General features: G+C 43.4%; 1 protein-coding gene across 1 annotated transcript; it reads right to left on the reverse strand.

Moving 5' to 3' along the window:
* Positions 1–521: 521 nt before the first annotated feature.
* shroom1 (shroom family member 1) lies at positions 522–14,749 on the reverse strand. Its single transcript, XM_078787687.1, has 9 exons — positions 13,827–14,749; positions 8,506–11,214; positions 7,591–7,777; positions 7,449–7,501; positions 6,876–7,355; positions 6,233–6,793; positions 4,629–4,731; positions 4,282–4,554; positions 522–1,821 (listed from the first exon to the last, which is right to left on the reverse strand). Exons 2-9 carry the CDS (start codon positions 11,019–11,021, stop codon positions 1,573–1,575), a joined length of 4,422 nt encoding a protein of 1,473 aa, XP_078643813.1. The 5' UTR covers positions 11,022–11,214; positions 13,827–14,749; the 3' UTR covers positions 522–1,572.
* Positions 14,750–16,965: the final 2,216 nt, after the last annotated feature.

Genomic DNA, 16,965 nt, shown 5'->3' on the forward strand with positions numbered 1-16,965 from the left:
AGGAATCTTCAATTGATAGTATACACACGACAATACCGTAACACATCTTGTTGAAATGTTGGCTTCCGCTAGACCAGGGGTCTCAAACACGCGGCCCGCGGGCCAAATGTGGCCCGCAGGACACCAGTTTGAGGCCCCCGCCTTGATATGAAAGTTTAATGCAGTATGGTATCATGTACCCAGAAAAAATTATTACGTTTGATTAATGTTCATGTTAAAGGTTAAATAACTGTTAATAGTTATCCTCCCTATCCGTGTGGAAGTGGTAAGTTTTTGGCTATTTAAGTTGAAAGGAAATAACTTGAAGGCTACCGTTTAGGTCGCTAGCTCTGTAGTTTGCGAGTTAGCATGTGTCTCAAGACCCTGCAGTTGCGCAATATGTTGTAAATAAAAATAAAAGAGTATAAATGTGACTAATAATAATAACTAATAATGCTTTAATTTTAATCTGGGGGAAGCCAAATTAAACAGGAATGAATAAAAATCAATGTAATAAAAGGTTGTCACGTGGGGAGGACAGGTGAGTGTTCTTAATTTATTGACAGTCAGGCCAACAGGGCGGAATTTACAACTCCAAACAGGCACATGTGACTCAGCAGGAAAAAAAAGAAAAGAAGTGACATCATCAAAATGCCTGATTTGTCTCTCCTTCCTTGAGGAAAATTGCGTCAAGGACGTAGCGCGATCCAAACTAACGTTGTCTTTTTGTGTCTTTCTCATAAATGTTTTTGGGATTCCTGCAAAAGACGAAGAAGAAGAAGAGTCTTTGTGCGTCCTCCAAGACCAAAACAGTTCATCAAACTCCAAAAATTTGACTTTTTTTAAAACACATGATGCTATTGAATACATAAATATACTGTACAAAACAGTCCACACCACACATTGGATGTTTTTTTTTTAAGCCAAATGTGATTAAACCATGAAACATTAAAAAATACCACAGCAAAGAGGATTCTAACCTCTACACACACACACACAAGCACACACACACATTTTGATGTTGATCAACATCACTTGTACAAATCTGATGCGTCGGCTATGACATTCGAGTAAAAGGAAGTAAAAAAAAAAAAAGGAATTGTTTTAAAATGTGTCATCTATTTAGAAATTAAATAAAGAACTATTTCAAGTATTATGTGTTTTTTTTTTTGTTAATGATTTTTTTTTCGTCTTTAATGTCACCGGCAAATTTAGAATTAACCACAATAAAATATTTCAAAATATGTGAAATATCTGGATGGAGTAAAGATGATTTTTTCCTAAAGAAATGTGCATTTATGAATTGTTGTTATTATTATTTATTATTATTATTATTATTATTATTATTATTATGACAAAGTGCTTTCCTTTTGGTTTTTTAGTGCCTTGTGACTCCATTCAATACAATCTTAAAGCTGAACAGCTCCTCCTTGTGGACACGCAAGGAGCTGCAACGTCAACACGGAAGTCAAGGCACAGGGGTTGAAAAGTGGCAGGATGTGTTCTCCCCAGGGGGCTTTTAGCGACTATAGACCGGTCTGTTGAAGACCACTTCCAACCTTAGGTCCAAAGAGGGTCCCCCCCGCCCCCCCATCAGAGGCTCTTGTTGAGGGCGTCCAGCTGTTCCTCCCCCAGCCTCTGCTTCTCCTCCAGGTCCTTCTGCCGTATGAGCAGCGAGGCCTTGGTCTGCACGAAGCGCCGATAGTCCAGCAGCTGCTCTCCGGACAGCTGGCGAGACAGGAAGGTGGACACCAGGCTCTCCCTGCGGTCCAGGTTGTCCTTCAGGTCTTTGGCGTCCTCGCGTTGTTTGCACAGCAGGCGGTAGCGACTGTCCAGAGATTGCTGAGGTAGACAAGGCACACAGATGAGGATTTGGATTTAATCAGATCATCTGAACACATTTTTTTGGTTTTGTTTCTGTCATACACAAGTAGTGTGATCCCTCCTCCCACCAGTTATTAATGATAACAGCCAACTTGCATTATAGAAATATATAGAAAGCCTAAAAAAAACAGTTTTATTGCATATCATCAGTGCGATCATTTTCATCATTTGTGGTCTCCTATAGAGCAGCTACACACAATAACCATCTTTAGATCTTTCAGATCAAATTTTTTATGCTCTTTTTTTATGCTCTGCATAGCCACAGAAATGAATATGAATGTTTAATGAGGGAGCGTGTCTGTAGGGGAGGTGCAGTGTTCCCTTGTATCAACAGAGGGCAGGGTAGCTCCAACTGTCATCGAAACCAGTGAGCAGGGAGTTTCGGTGAGGGAGTGTAAACAGTATTGTTGATGATCCCAGCAAGAAAAGCCTCCAACCACACACTCACAATGAAAACCCTACAATGCACGCAGGCATGTGCGCGGACATAAAAACTGGAACACACTGGGATGCGTTGGCGACCTTTGACACGTCACGCAGTGTTTAAAGAACCGTTAGAATGAAATACAGTATAATTGTATGGATAAGATACCGCCAGGTGTCATTACTGTACATAAAAGCGCCGTTCCAGAACGCATTAAAAGGTTCGTCTCCAGATAAGACTGAAGAATTTTTGGCATTCCGTACGGTGAGAAACTAAAGCCAGCGTTCACCTCGCAGGCATGTTTGCTGTTCCAAAGTCAACACGACAGAGAAAGAGAGAGAGCGTCCATGGCTGACGGCATGAGAACAGCGGCGCACCTTTCCTCGTGCTCAATCGGGCGCACCGAGAGATTCGGTGAGCTCGTGCAGGATTAACGTGCACGTGTGAGCAACTGAGAGGGATTAAAAGACGGGAGGTGGAATGTGTGAACATTAAGGGGGTGTCACAAGATCTCGCGAGATTTAAAACGTGACAAGGTTTCTCGTGCAGATAAAAAATAAGTCTAATAAATCAATTAATTAAACACACAACAAATGAAAATGATCATCACAAAATTAGAGCCTTCTAAACATGAACTAACACCCCTATAGTCACCTATAAACTCATATTACCCAATATAGTAAACATACATCCATCCGTTTTCTATGCCGCTTATCTTCACTCGGGTCGCAAGAGCAGGCTGAAGCCTATCCCAGCTGTCTTTAGGCAAGAGGCGGGGTACACCCTGGACTGGTCGCCAGCCAATCACAGGACCTGTTTACCATCTTTTTTTTAACAAAATTAGAGCCTTCTAAACATGAACTAACACCCCTATAGTCATATATAAACTCATATTACCTAATATAGTAAACATACATCCATCTGTTTTCTATGCCGCTTATCTTCACTCGGGTCGCAAGAGAATGCTGAAGCCTATACCATTTTTTAAAACAAAATTAGAGCCTTCTAAACATGAACTAACACCCCTATAGTCACATATAAACTCATATTACCTAATATAGTAAACATACATCCATCCGTTTTCTATGCCGCTTATCTTCACTCGGGTCGCAAGAGCATGCTGAAGCCTATCCCAGCTGTCTTTAGGCGAGAGGCGGGGTACACCCTGGACTGGTCGCCAGCCAATCACAGGACCTGTTTACCATCTTTTTAAACAAAATTAGAGCCTTCTAAACATGAACTAACACCCCTATAGTCATATATAAACTCATATTACCTAATATAGTAAACATACATACATACGTTTTCTATGCCGCTTATCTTCACTCGGGTCGCAAGACCATGCTGAAGCCTATACCATTTTTTAAAACAAAATTAGAGCCTTCTAAACATGAACTAACACCCCTATAGTCACATATAAACTCATATTACCTAATATAGTAAACATACATCCATCCGTTTTCTATGCCGCTTATCTTCACTCGGGTCGCAAGAGCATGCTGAAGCCTATCCCAGCTGTCTTTAGGCGAGAGGCGGGGTACACCCTGGACTGGTCGCCAGCCAATCACAGGACCTGATTACCATCTTTTTTTTAACAAAATTAGAGCCTTCTAAACATGAACTAACACCCCTATAGTCACATATAAACTCATATTACCCAATATAGTAAACATACATCCATCTGTTTTCTATGCCGCTTATCTTCACTCGGGTCGCAAGAGCATGCTGAAGCCTATCCCAGCTAATTAATCCCAGGGCCAATTAATACTGTAGTATGTGATAATATTTGTTATCATGGTCATTTTTTCATGTAAATTGAGGGATCAAAAGCAGTATCGCACATAAATATCGGCCCAAGCAAAATCGGCCATCTTCTGAGGGTGATGGAAAAAAATCGGTATCGGCATCGGCCCCCCCAAAAAAAACATATCGGTCGATCCCTAGTGAATATCAATGGAGCTTATAGTCAAGCCCCCAAACGTAAACGTCCTCACCTTCTCCTCCGCGTCCGTGTCCTGATCCACCGTGCTCAAGGCATTCTGGACCCTCGCCAGGCGGGCGGAGAGACACAAAAGCAGGTTGACCACCCTCTCCAGGTCTCCGATGAACAGGTTGTACCTCTCGAGCTCCAGGGGTACACATCGTTCGCGTACCAGCACCTCCAGTGCTTCGCCGTGGGATACGTTCTGCTGGATCTCGGCCTGGAGTGCACGCCGCGTCTCCTCCAGCGAACGCAGGCGCTCCTCGATGTAGGTCGCTAATAAGCCCTGTGGAGGATAGAATTATGATGTTGACATTTTAGCTCTACAGCGCTCCTACTTTTTAAACTGGAGATGATTACCTTCTTCTCTGAGAAGTTATCTTTGCTGTGGGACTCGCTGCTTGGAGGTTGATGGCCGTCAGGTGGAAGTGGGGGTTGTTCAGCATCTCCAATGATCTCACAGCTGCATGGAAAAATAATGAATAGAGATCAAACAGCGTGCAATCGTCATCCCGATCTGTAAAAGTTATATTGACTTGGTGTGTGTGTGCTTACGGTGACAGAAACATGAGTGCAGGCACAGCAGTAAGCAGATATGCAAGTGTGTGTGTGTGTGTGTGTGTGTGTGTGTGTGTGTGTATGAGCATGTGATGCAACACAAGGTAACACAACACCTTCTTTGGCCATGACAAACCTGTATTGTGTGTCACAGTGAAACACTAAACTGGAAAAAATCTCATGAGTAGGCCAATTATTCTCTCCGTTTATGGGCCTGTACACAAACACATACACATACACACACACACACATGCATACAGGCTATATAGCATTAGGTAGACCAGCACAATGTTAAATAACAGATAATATCGCTTTGAAATGGTGGTACTTATATTGTAATATTAGTCAATATTGTGGTTGCAGTAGTATGTCGGATTACATAGTATTATATACATTCATTCATTTTATACCGCTTATCCTCACGAGGGTCGCAGGGGTATGCTGGAACCTATCCCAGTTGTCTTGTACACCCTGGACTGGCGGCCAGCCAATCAAAGGGCACATATAGACAAACAACCATTCACACTCACATTCATACCTATGGACAATTTGGAGTCGCCGTATTATATAAATCAGGGGTCTCAAACACGCGGCCCGCGGGCCAAATGTGGCCCGCAGGACACTACTTTGAGGCCCCCCGCCTTGATATGAAAGTTTAATGTTAGTGCGGCCCGGCGCAAGTTTGATATGGATGCTGTATGGTATCATGTACCCAGAAAAAATTATTACGTTTGATTAATGTTCATGTTAAAGGTTAAATAACTGTTAATAGTTATCCTCCCTATCCGTGTGGAAGTGGTAAGTTTTTGGCTTTTTTAAGTTTAAAGGAAATAACTTGAAGGCTACCGTTTAGGTCGCTAGCTCTCTAGTTTGCGAGTTAGCATGTGTCTCAAGACTCTGCAGTTGCGCAATATTTGTAAATAAAAAGAGTATAAATGTGACTATAGTCGACAATAGTTTGTCATGTCTACAGGGCTCTAATAATGCTTTGTTCATTTTAATCTGAAAAAAATTATTTGTCTACCCACCAACTATATGTGGTTTCTTAAGTTTTTATTATTTGCCGTTTTATTATTATTATTATTATATTTATTTATTACTGATTGATTGATTTTCTATATTGATTTATATTGATTTGTTTATTTATTTTTCATCTTATTTTGTGCAGAAAAATAAAAATTAAGATATTTGATATCTGAACCAAAGCACTGAAAAAGTTTGTATATTTTTCTGTTTTTAATAAATGCGTTTGTTTTTTTTTTGGGAAAACCTGATGCGGCCCAGCCTTTGCCCAGACCCTAGCTCCAGTGGCCCCCAGGTAAATGGAGTTTGAGACCCCTGATATAAATATTGATGTTCATATACTGTATATTATCAGCAGTGTTTTAATGTAGGCAGACACTGACCTCCCTCTCTGCTGCTCCTGTTTCTTCTTGTAGTGCTCCTCCATTAGCAGCGTGTCCTCCGACAGCAGCTGCTCCATCAGCATCAGCGCAGTCTTACGATTGGCTAAAGGATAGAAGACAGAGGCCAGCGATTGGTCAGCTTTGACCACAGCCGCTACAAGCTCCTCCCACGTTGGCCTCTTGTCAGGCCTCTCCGAACTTGTCTGTGCCACCGGTATTCCCCGTTGCACCGTTTCCTCATTCTCTCCAGGGTCCTCGTCTTGAGTTTTGGGATTCTTTTCCGTGACCGCCGCTTCCTTCAGACTGAGATCTGAATCACAGACGGACGTTTCGTTTGTTTGTGCAGGAGGGAGCAAAAGGACCAGGTCCTCAAATTCACTGTCTGGAGTCTGCACATCTTCTTTGGGCTGCTGCTCCTCTGGAGGGGGGATCCACAAGGATGGATCTGTGGTTACGCCGCAGCTCAGGGACACTTCGTGGTGGGAGTCAAGCTGGGGAACATCTTGGCCCGGTTCCTCCACTGAAGGTCGCCGCTCTGAATCAGAGGAACTCTGGACTCTCCTGCAAGAAAGAATATGAATCACGACTTGAAGTACAGCACAACTGAACCGTACTTTTTTGTGTATGGTTAGGAGATTCTGACCTGGAGGCGGACAAGGCGGACTTGACCTCCCTCTCACAGGCGTCTTGTGCTCGAGGGAAATGAAGTTTAGAAGACTCGGAGGCGGGGCTGTGAGATCCAGGAGAAACTGGCTGACCCTGAGACGGGAAACTAGTAGGAGAATGGGATCCACTCAAGGTGATTAGTCCTGTAGTGGCTTTAGGTCTGGTATCTTCTTCATCTCCTGGGGCTGGGTCGGAGTTCTGCTTCAAAATGGATGGTTTCTTTAACTGTCCTTGGTTAGCGGCGTCTGGTTCTTTCTTCCTGGTCTCAGAGAAGAATGAAATGTTCCTGATGTCTCCGTCTTGATCCAGCTGCTCAGAACTCTTACTGAGAGCCGAGAGCCTTGTTAACTTGGATGTTCCCAGTTCTTCCATGGACTTCCCCCTATGAGCTACCACACGGATATACTGCTGGGATTCAGGGGTTGACTGCACTGCGGGGCTCGGATTCTTCTGCAAACTAGAAATAACATTTTGAATTAAAAAAACTGAACTCCTTCAATTATTGCTTTGAAAATATTTTTTTGTTGACCTAAAAAAATCTGGTACATACCTGCAGGTTTCGGCGGAATTAACTGGCACAGGATAATTTTCATTGTCCGGTGCCTGCAAATTGAACTTATATCATGAATTTGATAATATTGTATGAATTGGTAGAATTGGTAAAAAAAAATATAGATCCATATGACCTCTACCTGAAATGAATGTGGTGTGGATGTGGATCTGTTCCTGAAAACGGTAGGCGGTTCTGGTTGGTCCAAGAGACTCTCCACTGAGGCAGACATCCCATTGGATGGGCTTTGTCTGTCCCTCCATCGCGGTTGGTTTGATTGCCCTGCAGATTGGCCTGAACAGGATTGCACTGGCAAAAACTGTGCATACCTAAAAAAAAAAAAAAACAACAACCATATAGTCAGTGTTTTTCAACCATTTTTGAGCCACTGAACGTGTTTTACATAAATCTTGTGGCACACCACTAACCAAAAAAGTTCCAAAATGTCACCACGACCTCACACGTGCATCAATAAGTCTATGGGAGGAACAAGGTAGGTGTTGCCACACGGACCAATATTACATTGCTCTGCCAGTCTTTACACCACAGACACTCCACAGTAGCCACGTTTTTACATCACCACTTTTTCTCTTTCCCAATCACCTTTCGGGAAACAATGGTATCCATGGAAAGGAATATTCCAATCTCTTGTCTACATGCGCCGTGAAAATCAACCAGAATAGTCAATGATGTCATGCGCAGTACAACGTAAACATCAACATCACGTTATACCGACTTTTTTCCGATGTTTTTCTTTCACTTTTTGGAATAACTCCGTATTGCCAGTTTTTCGTCTGTCCAGTCTTGAAATTTAGTTTGAATCAAAAACAAACTTTGCTTAGTCCAGTGCCGATTGCTGGCCTCCATTTTTAAAAGTGAATGTCTGGATCTGCGTGTTACTGTTACTTGGGTCCATATATTCATGGCTATTGACATAATATTTGCAAATGATGATTAATAAATGTTAATTATAAAAAGTGATATTGGATAATTCCTCAAGGTACACTAGTGAGTAAAATCTTATGAATCACAGAAGAAAATGAAAATAAGTTCCTACCTGACAGAGCTGGCTGAGGAATCAAGTATGCGTCCTGCAGAGTGGGGTCTGTTCGGTTTCTTCTTCGGGTTCTTGCACTCAGTACCTGCCGATAAAGGCCTGGGACCCCAATCGAAAGGTTTCTCGCCCAAAGAGTGCCTCTGTCTAGGGGGTACTGGCAGCTGAGGACCCGACGGTTGCTGGGGTTCTGCCACTTTCTGCCCGGTCTTGCGCTCCATGTACTCCACAAGTGCCTTGTGCTGCAGATGCTTCAGGTTCGTCTTTGAGGCGCTTGAGGCCGAGAGGGCCCGACCGCGGGGCTCAAAAATCTTCCTTCGTGCTGCAACCAGTCCCTGTTCTCCTGGTTGCGTGTGATCCTGCTGCCCCTCACCTTCTACGAGAAACAGACTTTCGCTTTCGTTGCTGAAGGAGCGACACGAAGAGTGACTGGGGGTGCTACCGAGCTGGTTGAGTTTCCCCGGTTCAGAGTAGCACATCTTCTTCTGCTCCGGAGTCAGTCGCTTTCGGCCCCCGTTACGTGACGCCACCTGAGGCTGGGCGACATTTGCCGGCCTCCAGTGTTCTCTTTCTGTGTTTTCTGCGTTCACTTCCTTAGGACTCTCTTCCACGATGCTTCCTCTTTGCGTGCCCTCGGAGGCCACAGACATAGTGAGAGTGTCTGTGGAAGTCTCGGAATCTTGTGATGAGGAGAAAGAGTGAATCCCCGAAGTTGGCAATTTCGGCCTGAAGCGGTGTTGTGACAGTTGCAGGTCCCTTCTTTTGAACGAGGTCTCCTTCAGGACTTTAGACTGAGCATCCTTTAGCTTCTCTTTGTAGTACTTTTTAAAGCCGTCGTCCAGGGTGTTACAGGAGTTATCGTCCTTGGTTGCGCCTCCTTGGATGAGACTTTCATTGTCCGTCGATGGATCTCGAAGAACCGTTTGTTTCAGGACAGCTTCTTTGTCTTTAACATTGGACTCCGCTTCCTTTTTTTGCTGTAAAGCGGTCCTGTTAGCCCCAGTGAGGTGGTAAAGAAGAGGGGTGGTCTCCTTGTTTATCCTATCACTGGCAACATCGGTCAACGGCTGTCTTTTACCCCTTTTGACCTTTTCGTCTCTTTTGGAGTGGTTGGATGTTTCATTGCCGATAAGCGATGGAACTTCTTTTGTTTGTGAAGTTGAACGCGAGGATCCGTTTTTCTCCGGTCCGCAGTAGAATATCGGGTTGTTGGCAGTGTGGCGGCCAATCTCGTTACTTTCCGTGTCGATTTCTTCCAAGGGATCGAAACTCCTTGAAGACCGGGCCGACAAGGAGGCGGGTATGTGGTTCTCCTGATCTGAACTTCTGGGAATGAGGTCCTTACTCGGGTTGAATATTTCATCCGGGACCTCTTTTAAGGGTATGAATAAGTTTTCCATTGTGCTGTGGCATCGTTCCCGTTCTTGCGGTTGACGTCTTTCCAACATGGGAGAGCATTCACTCACCGCTTCACTCACGGATGCAGAGTATGCTCTGGTTCTGGCTTCAGACTGTTTACACACTCCTGTGACAAAGTAGAACTGACCCTTATGATGGATACTGCTGTTGATGAAACCTGTCTGACCAGGATTCCGAAGACCAGAGGCTCGGGCTGATTCCGAACCGAGCCAGTCTTGAGCGGAATGCAACCTTTTGCGAGGATTTTCAAAACGGGCACGTTCATCTCCGCTGGATGCGCTACCGCTTGATAGCTGTCTGAGCTTCAGGTGCTCAGGCTGGCTTAGGCCTTGAGGAGGGAGTTGTCTGAGAAGGTTTGTGTCGGACTTCTGCTGCTCAGTTGTGAACGGTGCGGGTGTGTTCACTGACACTCTGGTCTGTTTATAAGAGGGAATGTGGAAGTAGGAGCTTGGCGTGGGATCTGAATACACAGGTTCAGAAGTGACGACAGAGGCGCTTGATTCTGGTTTAGCTGTCTGGTGGAGTCGATTATGGGGTCTGGGCTGTTGCTGCTGGGTTGGAATATCTGCCTTGTTGTTTTCCAAGTTTTTAGCGGCTATGAAACTGTGCTGTCTTGTTGGGACTGGAGGAGGACCAACAGGAGGGTGATCTTCTTGTGATGGAGCCCTGAGAGGCAAACCTACTTCTGATATTGTTTTGTTGTTGGTATGGAAACCATCGTTGCCATTCTGGTGATGGGTATTATTGCGATAGTTCTGCGAGATCACCTCCATAGAGCGATAGAACTGATCCATGGTCTTGGAGTTAGAATGCAGGTGACCGGGATGGTAAATGGATTTTATATACTTAAGGTCAGCATAGTGGCTGAAAGATCCGGAGTGTAGGTCATCTGGGAGAAGTGAAGGCGGGTAGTCTGGGGCGGTGGAGCCACCAGAGAAGGAGCTGTAGGCGGAATCTCCTTTGCCGTGTTGGTGGTGGGAAAACTGTTCCACAATGCTGCTGTTGGACTTGGCTGGGGAGAGCCGACTGACGACAGGAAGGCTCAGAGGATGCAGGTCCACGTTGCTCATTCTCTCAAAGTGAAAGTTATAGGAATCCATGGAATAGCGTGGAGAAAAGGGGGGGGGGCGGTTTTTACTTGCGACGTGTGGATCTGCCGTGTGGGTACGAGGAGGAAAAGTGCCGCCAACGCATTTGCACCAGGTTGTGCAGAGCACAGGTCGCTAATTAGGTCATTTTCTCACCTCGTTCTGACTTATTCAAATCCTCTGGGAGTTGTTTGCTGGGAGGTTCCTGCAGGAGAAAAAAAACACAAACCAATGATTATCCTGAAACAGGGAATTGGGTACAGTGTGATATTTTGTGCATGAAAAGTGATCATGATCTGTAAGTACTTTTTCTACTGTCCCCAAAACATATTCACTCCTCTTTAATTTGCCTGTTTTTCACAGCAGTTTTGTAGTTAAGCACCTGTTTCAGGGGGCCTGCCTGGCTGCCATCTTGCACCAAGCAGTCCTCTAATTAGGCCTTGAGGTCGATGGTGCACATTGCAACACACACACACACACGCATGCATGCACACACGTGTAAAAATGTAAAGAATTCTGTGGAACGACACCGAGTGGGAAGATCATTCATGTGACACATAATACCTCATTATAAAAGACAGCGTTACCTTGTGAGACCCGACCGGAATTTTTTTTTTTTTTTTTTTTTAAACTTTGGAATTGGGCAAGAACTCTACAAAACACAAGTGAGCGTATTACAGTGCAAATATATTTTATTGTGATAAAAACTTTGTCGACGACATGCCTACGGAGGTTAATGATTGGGTTTATGTCGGACTCTTAACAGCTGTTCTCTATCATGCCCTGTCATTACAGTGAAGCAGTGTACCTGTCACTCAACTCTGGTGCCAGTAAAACAACAACAACAAGACAACAGGTCCGTCAACTTGAGATGAAGACAGGCCTCGGCGATGACATACACGAGTGTGTATGTCCTGTAGACTGACTTGAAATTTCTCACACAGCTCAACACACTCTTTAAGGCAGGGGTCTCAAACTCAATTTACCTGGGGGCCACTGGAGCTCGGGTCTGGGTGAGGTTAAAAAAAAGGAAAAAAAATAAATTATATATATATATATATATATATATATATATATATGAAAGAAAAAATACAAATAAAAATATAATAAAAATATGCTGGAGCCTATCCCAGCTGTCGTCGGGCGAGAGGCGGGGTACAACCTCGACTGGTTGCCAGCCAATCACAGGGCACATATAAACAAACAACCATTCACACTCACATTCATACCTATGGACAATTTGGAGTCGCTAATTAACCTAGCATGTTTTTGGAATGTGGGAGGAAACCGGAGTACCCGGAGAAAACCCACGCATGCACGGGGAGAACATGCAAACCCCCACACAGAGATACAGAGATGGCCGAGGGTGGAATTGAACCCTAGCTGTGAGGTCTGCGCGCTAACCACTCGACCGCCGTGCCGCCTCAACCCTCATTCATCGCGGTTAATTTGTTCCAGATTGAATTTTCACTAAGTAGGATTCAATATTAATAAATAGAATATTTCCATGGTTAGAACATAGAAAAAAACTGTTTGACTTGATTATATGGTTTTCCCATTAGAGCCCTGTAGGCATGAAATAACACCCCTATATTCACATTTACAATCCTATTATTCTTTGTTTACACCGATTAATGTAACATTACTGATGCTGAGTGCCCGGAATACCAACTATAGCTTGTCTATTTTGTATTGTCGAATTTTGACTCGGTTTATTTTTTTCCAGACTTTGTGAATTTTCACTAAGTAAGATTCAATATTAATAAATAGAATATTTCCATGGTTAGAACATAGAAAAAAACTGTTTGACTTGATTATATGGTTTTCCCATTAGAGCCCTGTAGGCATGAAATAACACCCCTATATTCACATTTACAATCCTATTATTCTTTGTTTACACCGATTAATGTAACATTACTGATGCTGAGTGCCTGGAATACTACCTATAGTCTTGTCTATTTTGTATTGTCTAATTTCGACTCATAATAGGCCATCGTCAACCACGAAACAGTGATCATTCATTAATGGACCGATGGTAGTCTAAAACCATTTTGGTCTGCAAGCACCGTGCAAAATGTCGGAAAAAAATGTCTTCCATAGGTTTTTGAGCAAAACACAGAGGTAATTACAAATGTAATTTACTGTCATGTAAATGAGGACATGTCATGTAAAAATTAGGACACCCCAACCTTTTTTTAAAAACAGAAAATCTAGCATTGCTTACATGAGCATGATGTCTACAAAATAAACTCAAATTTCCATACCTACTTGGGAACCCCTCATTTTTGGTTTGATGGTTGCTCAAACTTGGCAACCTAAAAAAAAAATAAAAATGCTGGCCAAGCAAAAACAAACAAAAAAAAAACTCAAAGAAAATCCTTGGTGCTGGTTTTGCATATACACAAAACCAACCTGAACAAAAGCCATTCAAATGACAGTATTAAAGAGAATTTCATGTGTTTTATTGTAGGGCCTTCTGATCTGTGTGTGTTTCTATCTGCAGGAGAAAAACACAGAATGGGGCTCCCGAAACAGGGGAAGCGCTCAAGTGGAAGTGATAGAGGGGACAACCGGTGACAAAATGTACAGGGAGGGAGGCAGAGGAGGCGGGGGGGGGGGTGACGCAGAGGGTGACCGGTCCAGACAAATACCCTCACATGCAAACCACAACAAGACGACACAAGTGCGATGGAACAATGACAACACGAGGGAGGAAAAAAAACACACACAAAAAAAAAAAACAGAGAAAGTGCATCAAAAGTGACGACAAAAATCATGAATGGAGCATCGGTGGAATAAAACAAGACAACCACTCACCCTAAAACTCTTGACTCTTAGGCCACAGCTTCCATCGGATGGGACAATATGGCGTCATATAAACAACACTTTTCTCTGTTCAGGACATCTTTCTTCCAAAAGGGCGGCCAGCGCCAAGTATCCAGGAGAGCAACGATATTAGAGTGAAGATTTCCCTTCAAGCCCCCTTTTCTCCCCCAAAAACCGACCCCTCCCTCCGAGACCTGCCTTAGTGAGAGCCAGCCATTGGCTTGGCTGATGACGTCCGGCTCTCCGGTGGTGCACAATGAGCTCAACGGAGGGAATATTTCACCAGTGCCGCCGATAGCTGTTCACGCTGCCGGCTGCTTGAACAACAGAGAGAGAGAGAGAGAGAGAGAGCAAAAGAGAGAGAGAGAAAAGAGGCCTCACATTCCTGGCTAGCTTCAAAGACGCAACACAGCCCGGGCGCCATTCATTCCCAAGGTCCTGAGCCCGGCACATGGAGACTGGCCAAGGCAGAAGGGAGGAGGAAGGAGGGTAGCATGAGGGGAGGGGAGGGGGGGGGGGGTTGAGTGGATGGGTGACCTCTGTAGGCCTCCACCCCCCTTAAACAAACCACAAAAAAACTTTTTCACAAGAAAAAGAAAAAAAACAATCTCTAATTATTTTCATTTGGAAACACCCAATGACAAGTCATTAAGAGAGTCATTAACTAACGCCTATGACATTCCACGCTTTGTTATCATCAGTGCCATCCATTTGAGAAGTTGGTGTTTTTCTGTTAAAACTGCCCTACCATCAAAACATCATACTTTCGTGCTTTCTACAAAAAATATTTTGTTGTCAGTTGATGTTTTGTAACATTCACACCATTCGTACAGCATGAAGTCACATGGTACTAGGGTTGGGCATTGCCGTTTATCAACTCCTATCAAGTTGGCTTTGCAGCTAGCGGCACAAATCGGAAGTCCTTCTAAGCACCAACCACAGTGGAGTGGGAGTGCCTTTTAATACATTAAAAGGGATCGTTTTCGCAAGAAGCGCAAAATCCATTGAAATGCAGCTGAATGGGTACAGATTCTGGAAGAACTAGAAAGCTTTCTTTACAATTTTTTTTACAAATTTCCTCACTGAGGGACGAATAAAGGCATATCTTAATATCTCCAACAGTTGCCTTAGTTGTGGTAAAAATACTAGGGTTGGGCATTGCCGTTTATCAACTCCTATCAAGTTGGCTTCGCAGCTAGCGGCACAAATCGAAGTCCTTCTAAGCACTCGGGAGTGTGACCAACCACGGTGGAGTGGGAGTGCCTGGAGGCGGGGCCGTGGGTGGAATACATTAAAACAGAAGCACAAAATCGCAAGAAGCACAAAATCCACAGAAATACAGCTGAATGGGTGCAGATTCTGGAAGAACTAGAAAGCTTTCTGTGCTGGTTATCGTGTGTAACTGCTCTATAGGAGACCACAACTCAATACAAAGGTCTGAAAAATGAGCATAATAGGTCCCCTTTAATAAAATAGTCATTTTTCTTTCATATTTCAACTTTATGCTACTAAAATGACATTATTTTCCTGATTATATTATGACAACTTTCTTGCAAAGTTACTTGTGATTCCTTGACATTTTTGCAGTTGTTGTCAGTTTACTTGTTCAATTATGTTTTTGGACAAGTAACCTTGTAACCTACGATTACCGTAATGACTGGTATATCACTAGAAAGCACTTCAGAGACCATTGGAAAAATAACAAAAAAAATATTTAGGAATGTTGTCGGGACGGATGGAAAGGCATAATGGGCTGGATATGGCCCACAGGCCGAGGTTTGTCCACGGTAGTACACTAATGGTCAATGTCTTGACGACAATTTGCTAAGTCCCAAGCTAAGTTTATGCAGCAAAGTATTTTTCTGTAATATCTCCAGCAGGTGCCTTAGTTGTGGTAAAACAATCGCCAATCATTTATGCTTCCAACATGTGATCCATAATTGGGGATCACGACGTGAACATTGAACAACCTCATGACCATGTTCTTCCTGGCAACTGAGCTCGAGTAGTACCACATCATGGAAGAGGTTAGGCTAGAATTAGGCTTAAGAACCATAAGAATGTATAACGACCATGTGCTTCGCACACACAAAAAATCCTGCACAGTCAGGGAATGTGTCTTGGAAGGACACATTTCCTTAATGAGGATTAGATTGACAAAAGCAGCGAATGCAAAGAGCGACACAGAGGCTAACGGCGAGAGAGAGAGGAATGAACAATGGATTAGATGGGGTGGGGGAGAAGCTTGAGGAGGTCAAAGTCTTTGCTTCACAATGGCTTTTATCGTGCAGCAATGAGACTCAAGCAAGGTGTGCAGTGAAAGACATGGAGCATCAATCTATGGCAGGGGTCCCAAACACGTGACCCGCGGGCCAAACGTGGCCCGCAGGACACTAGTTTGAGGCCCCCCGCCTTGATATGAAAGTTTAATGTTAGTGCGGCCCGCGCAAGTTTGATATGGATGCTGTATGGTATCATGTACCCAGAAAAAATTATTACGTTTGATTAATGTTCATGTTAAAGGTTAAATAACTGTTAATAGTTATCCTCCCTATCCGTGTGGAAGTGGTACTTTTTTGGCTATTTAAGTTTAAAGGAAATAACTTGAAGGCTACGGTTTAGGTCGCTAGCTCTCTAGTTTGCGAGTTAGCATGTGTCTCAAGACCCTGCGGTTGCGCAATATGTTGTAAATAAAAAGAGTATAAATGTGACTATAGTCGTGTTTTGTCATGTCTACAGGGCTCTAATAATGCTTTGTTCATTTTAGTCTGAAAAAATTATTTGTCTACCCACCAACTATATGTGGTTTCTTAAGTTTTTATTATTTGCCGTTTTATTATTATTATTATATTTATTTATTTATTACTGATTGATTGATTTTCTTTATTCTTGATTTGTTTATTTATTTTTCATCTTATTTTGTGTCGAAAAATAAAAAGTAAGATATTTGAGAACAGTGGATTGTTTTATCAGAGCTTTTCTTGTAGAACAGGGGTCTCAAACATGCGGCCCGCGGGCCAAATGTGGCCCGCAGGACACTAGTTTGAGGCCCCCGCCTTGATATGAAAGTTTAATGTTTGATATGGATGCTGTATGGTATCATGTACCCAGAAAAAAATATTAGGTTTGA

Source organism: Doryrhamphus excisus, linkage group LG21 (assembly GCF_037039965.1).
Source record: "Doryrhamphus excisus strain RoL-2023G ecotype Guam linkage group LG21, RoL_Dexc_Guam_v1.1, whole genome shotgun sequence".
Classification (NCBI taxonomy): domain Eukaryota; kingdom Metazoa; phylum Chordata; class Actinopteri; order Syngnathiformes; family Syngnathidae; genus Doryrhamphus; species Doryrhamphus excisus.

Coding starts and splice junctions, on each gene's coding strand:
- shroom1 (XM_078787687.1), bottom strand. CDS start 11,021: ATGGATTCCTATAACTTTCACTTTGAGAGAATGAGCAACGTGGACCTG. Junction 7,778..8,505: donor TCCTCAGCCAGCTCTGTCAG/GTAGGAACTTAT, acceptor TTTTTTTTTTAG/GTATGCACAGTTTTTGCCAG. Junction 4,555..4,628: donor ATAACTTCTCAGAGAAGAAG/GTAATCATCTCC, acceptor TATCCTCCACAG/GGCTTATTAGCGACCTACAT.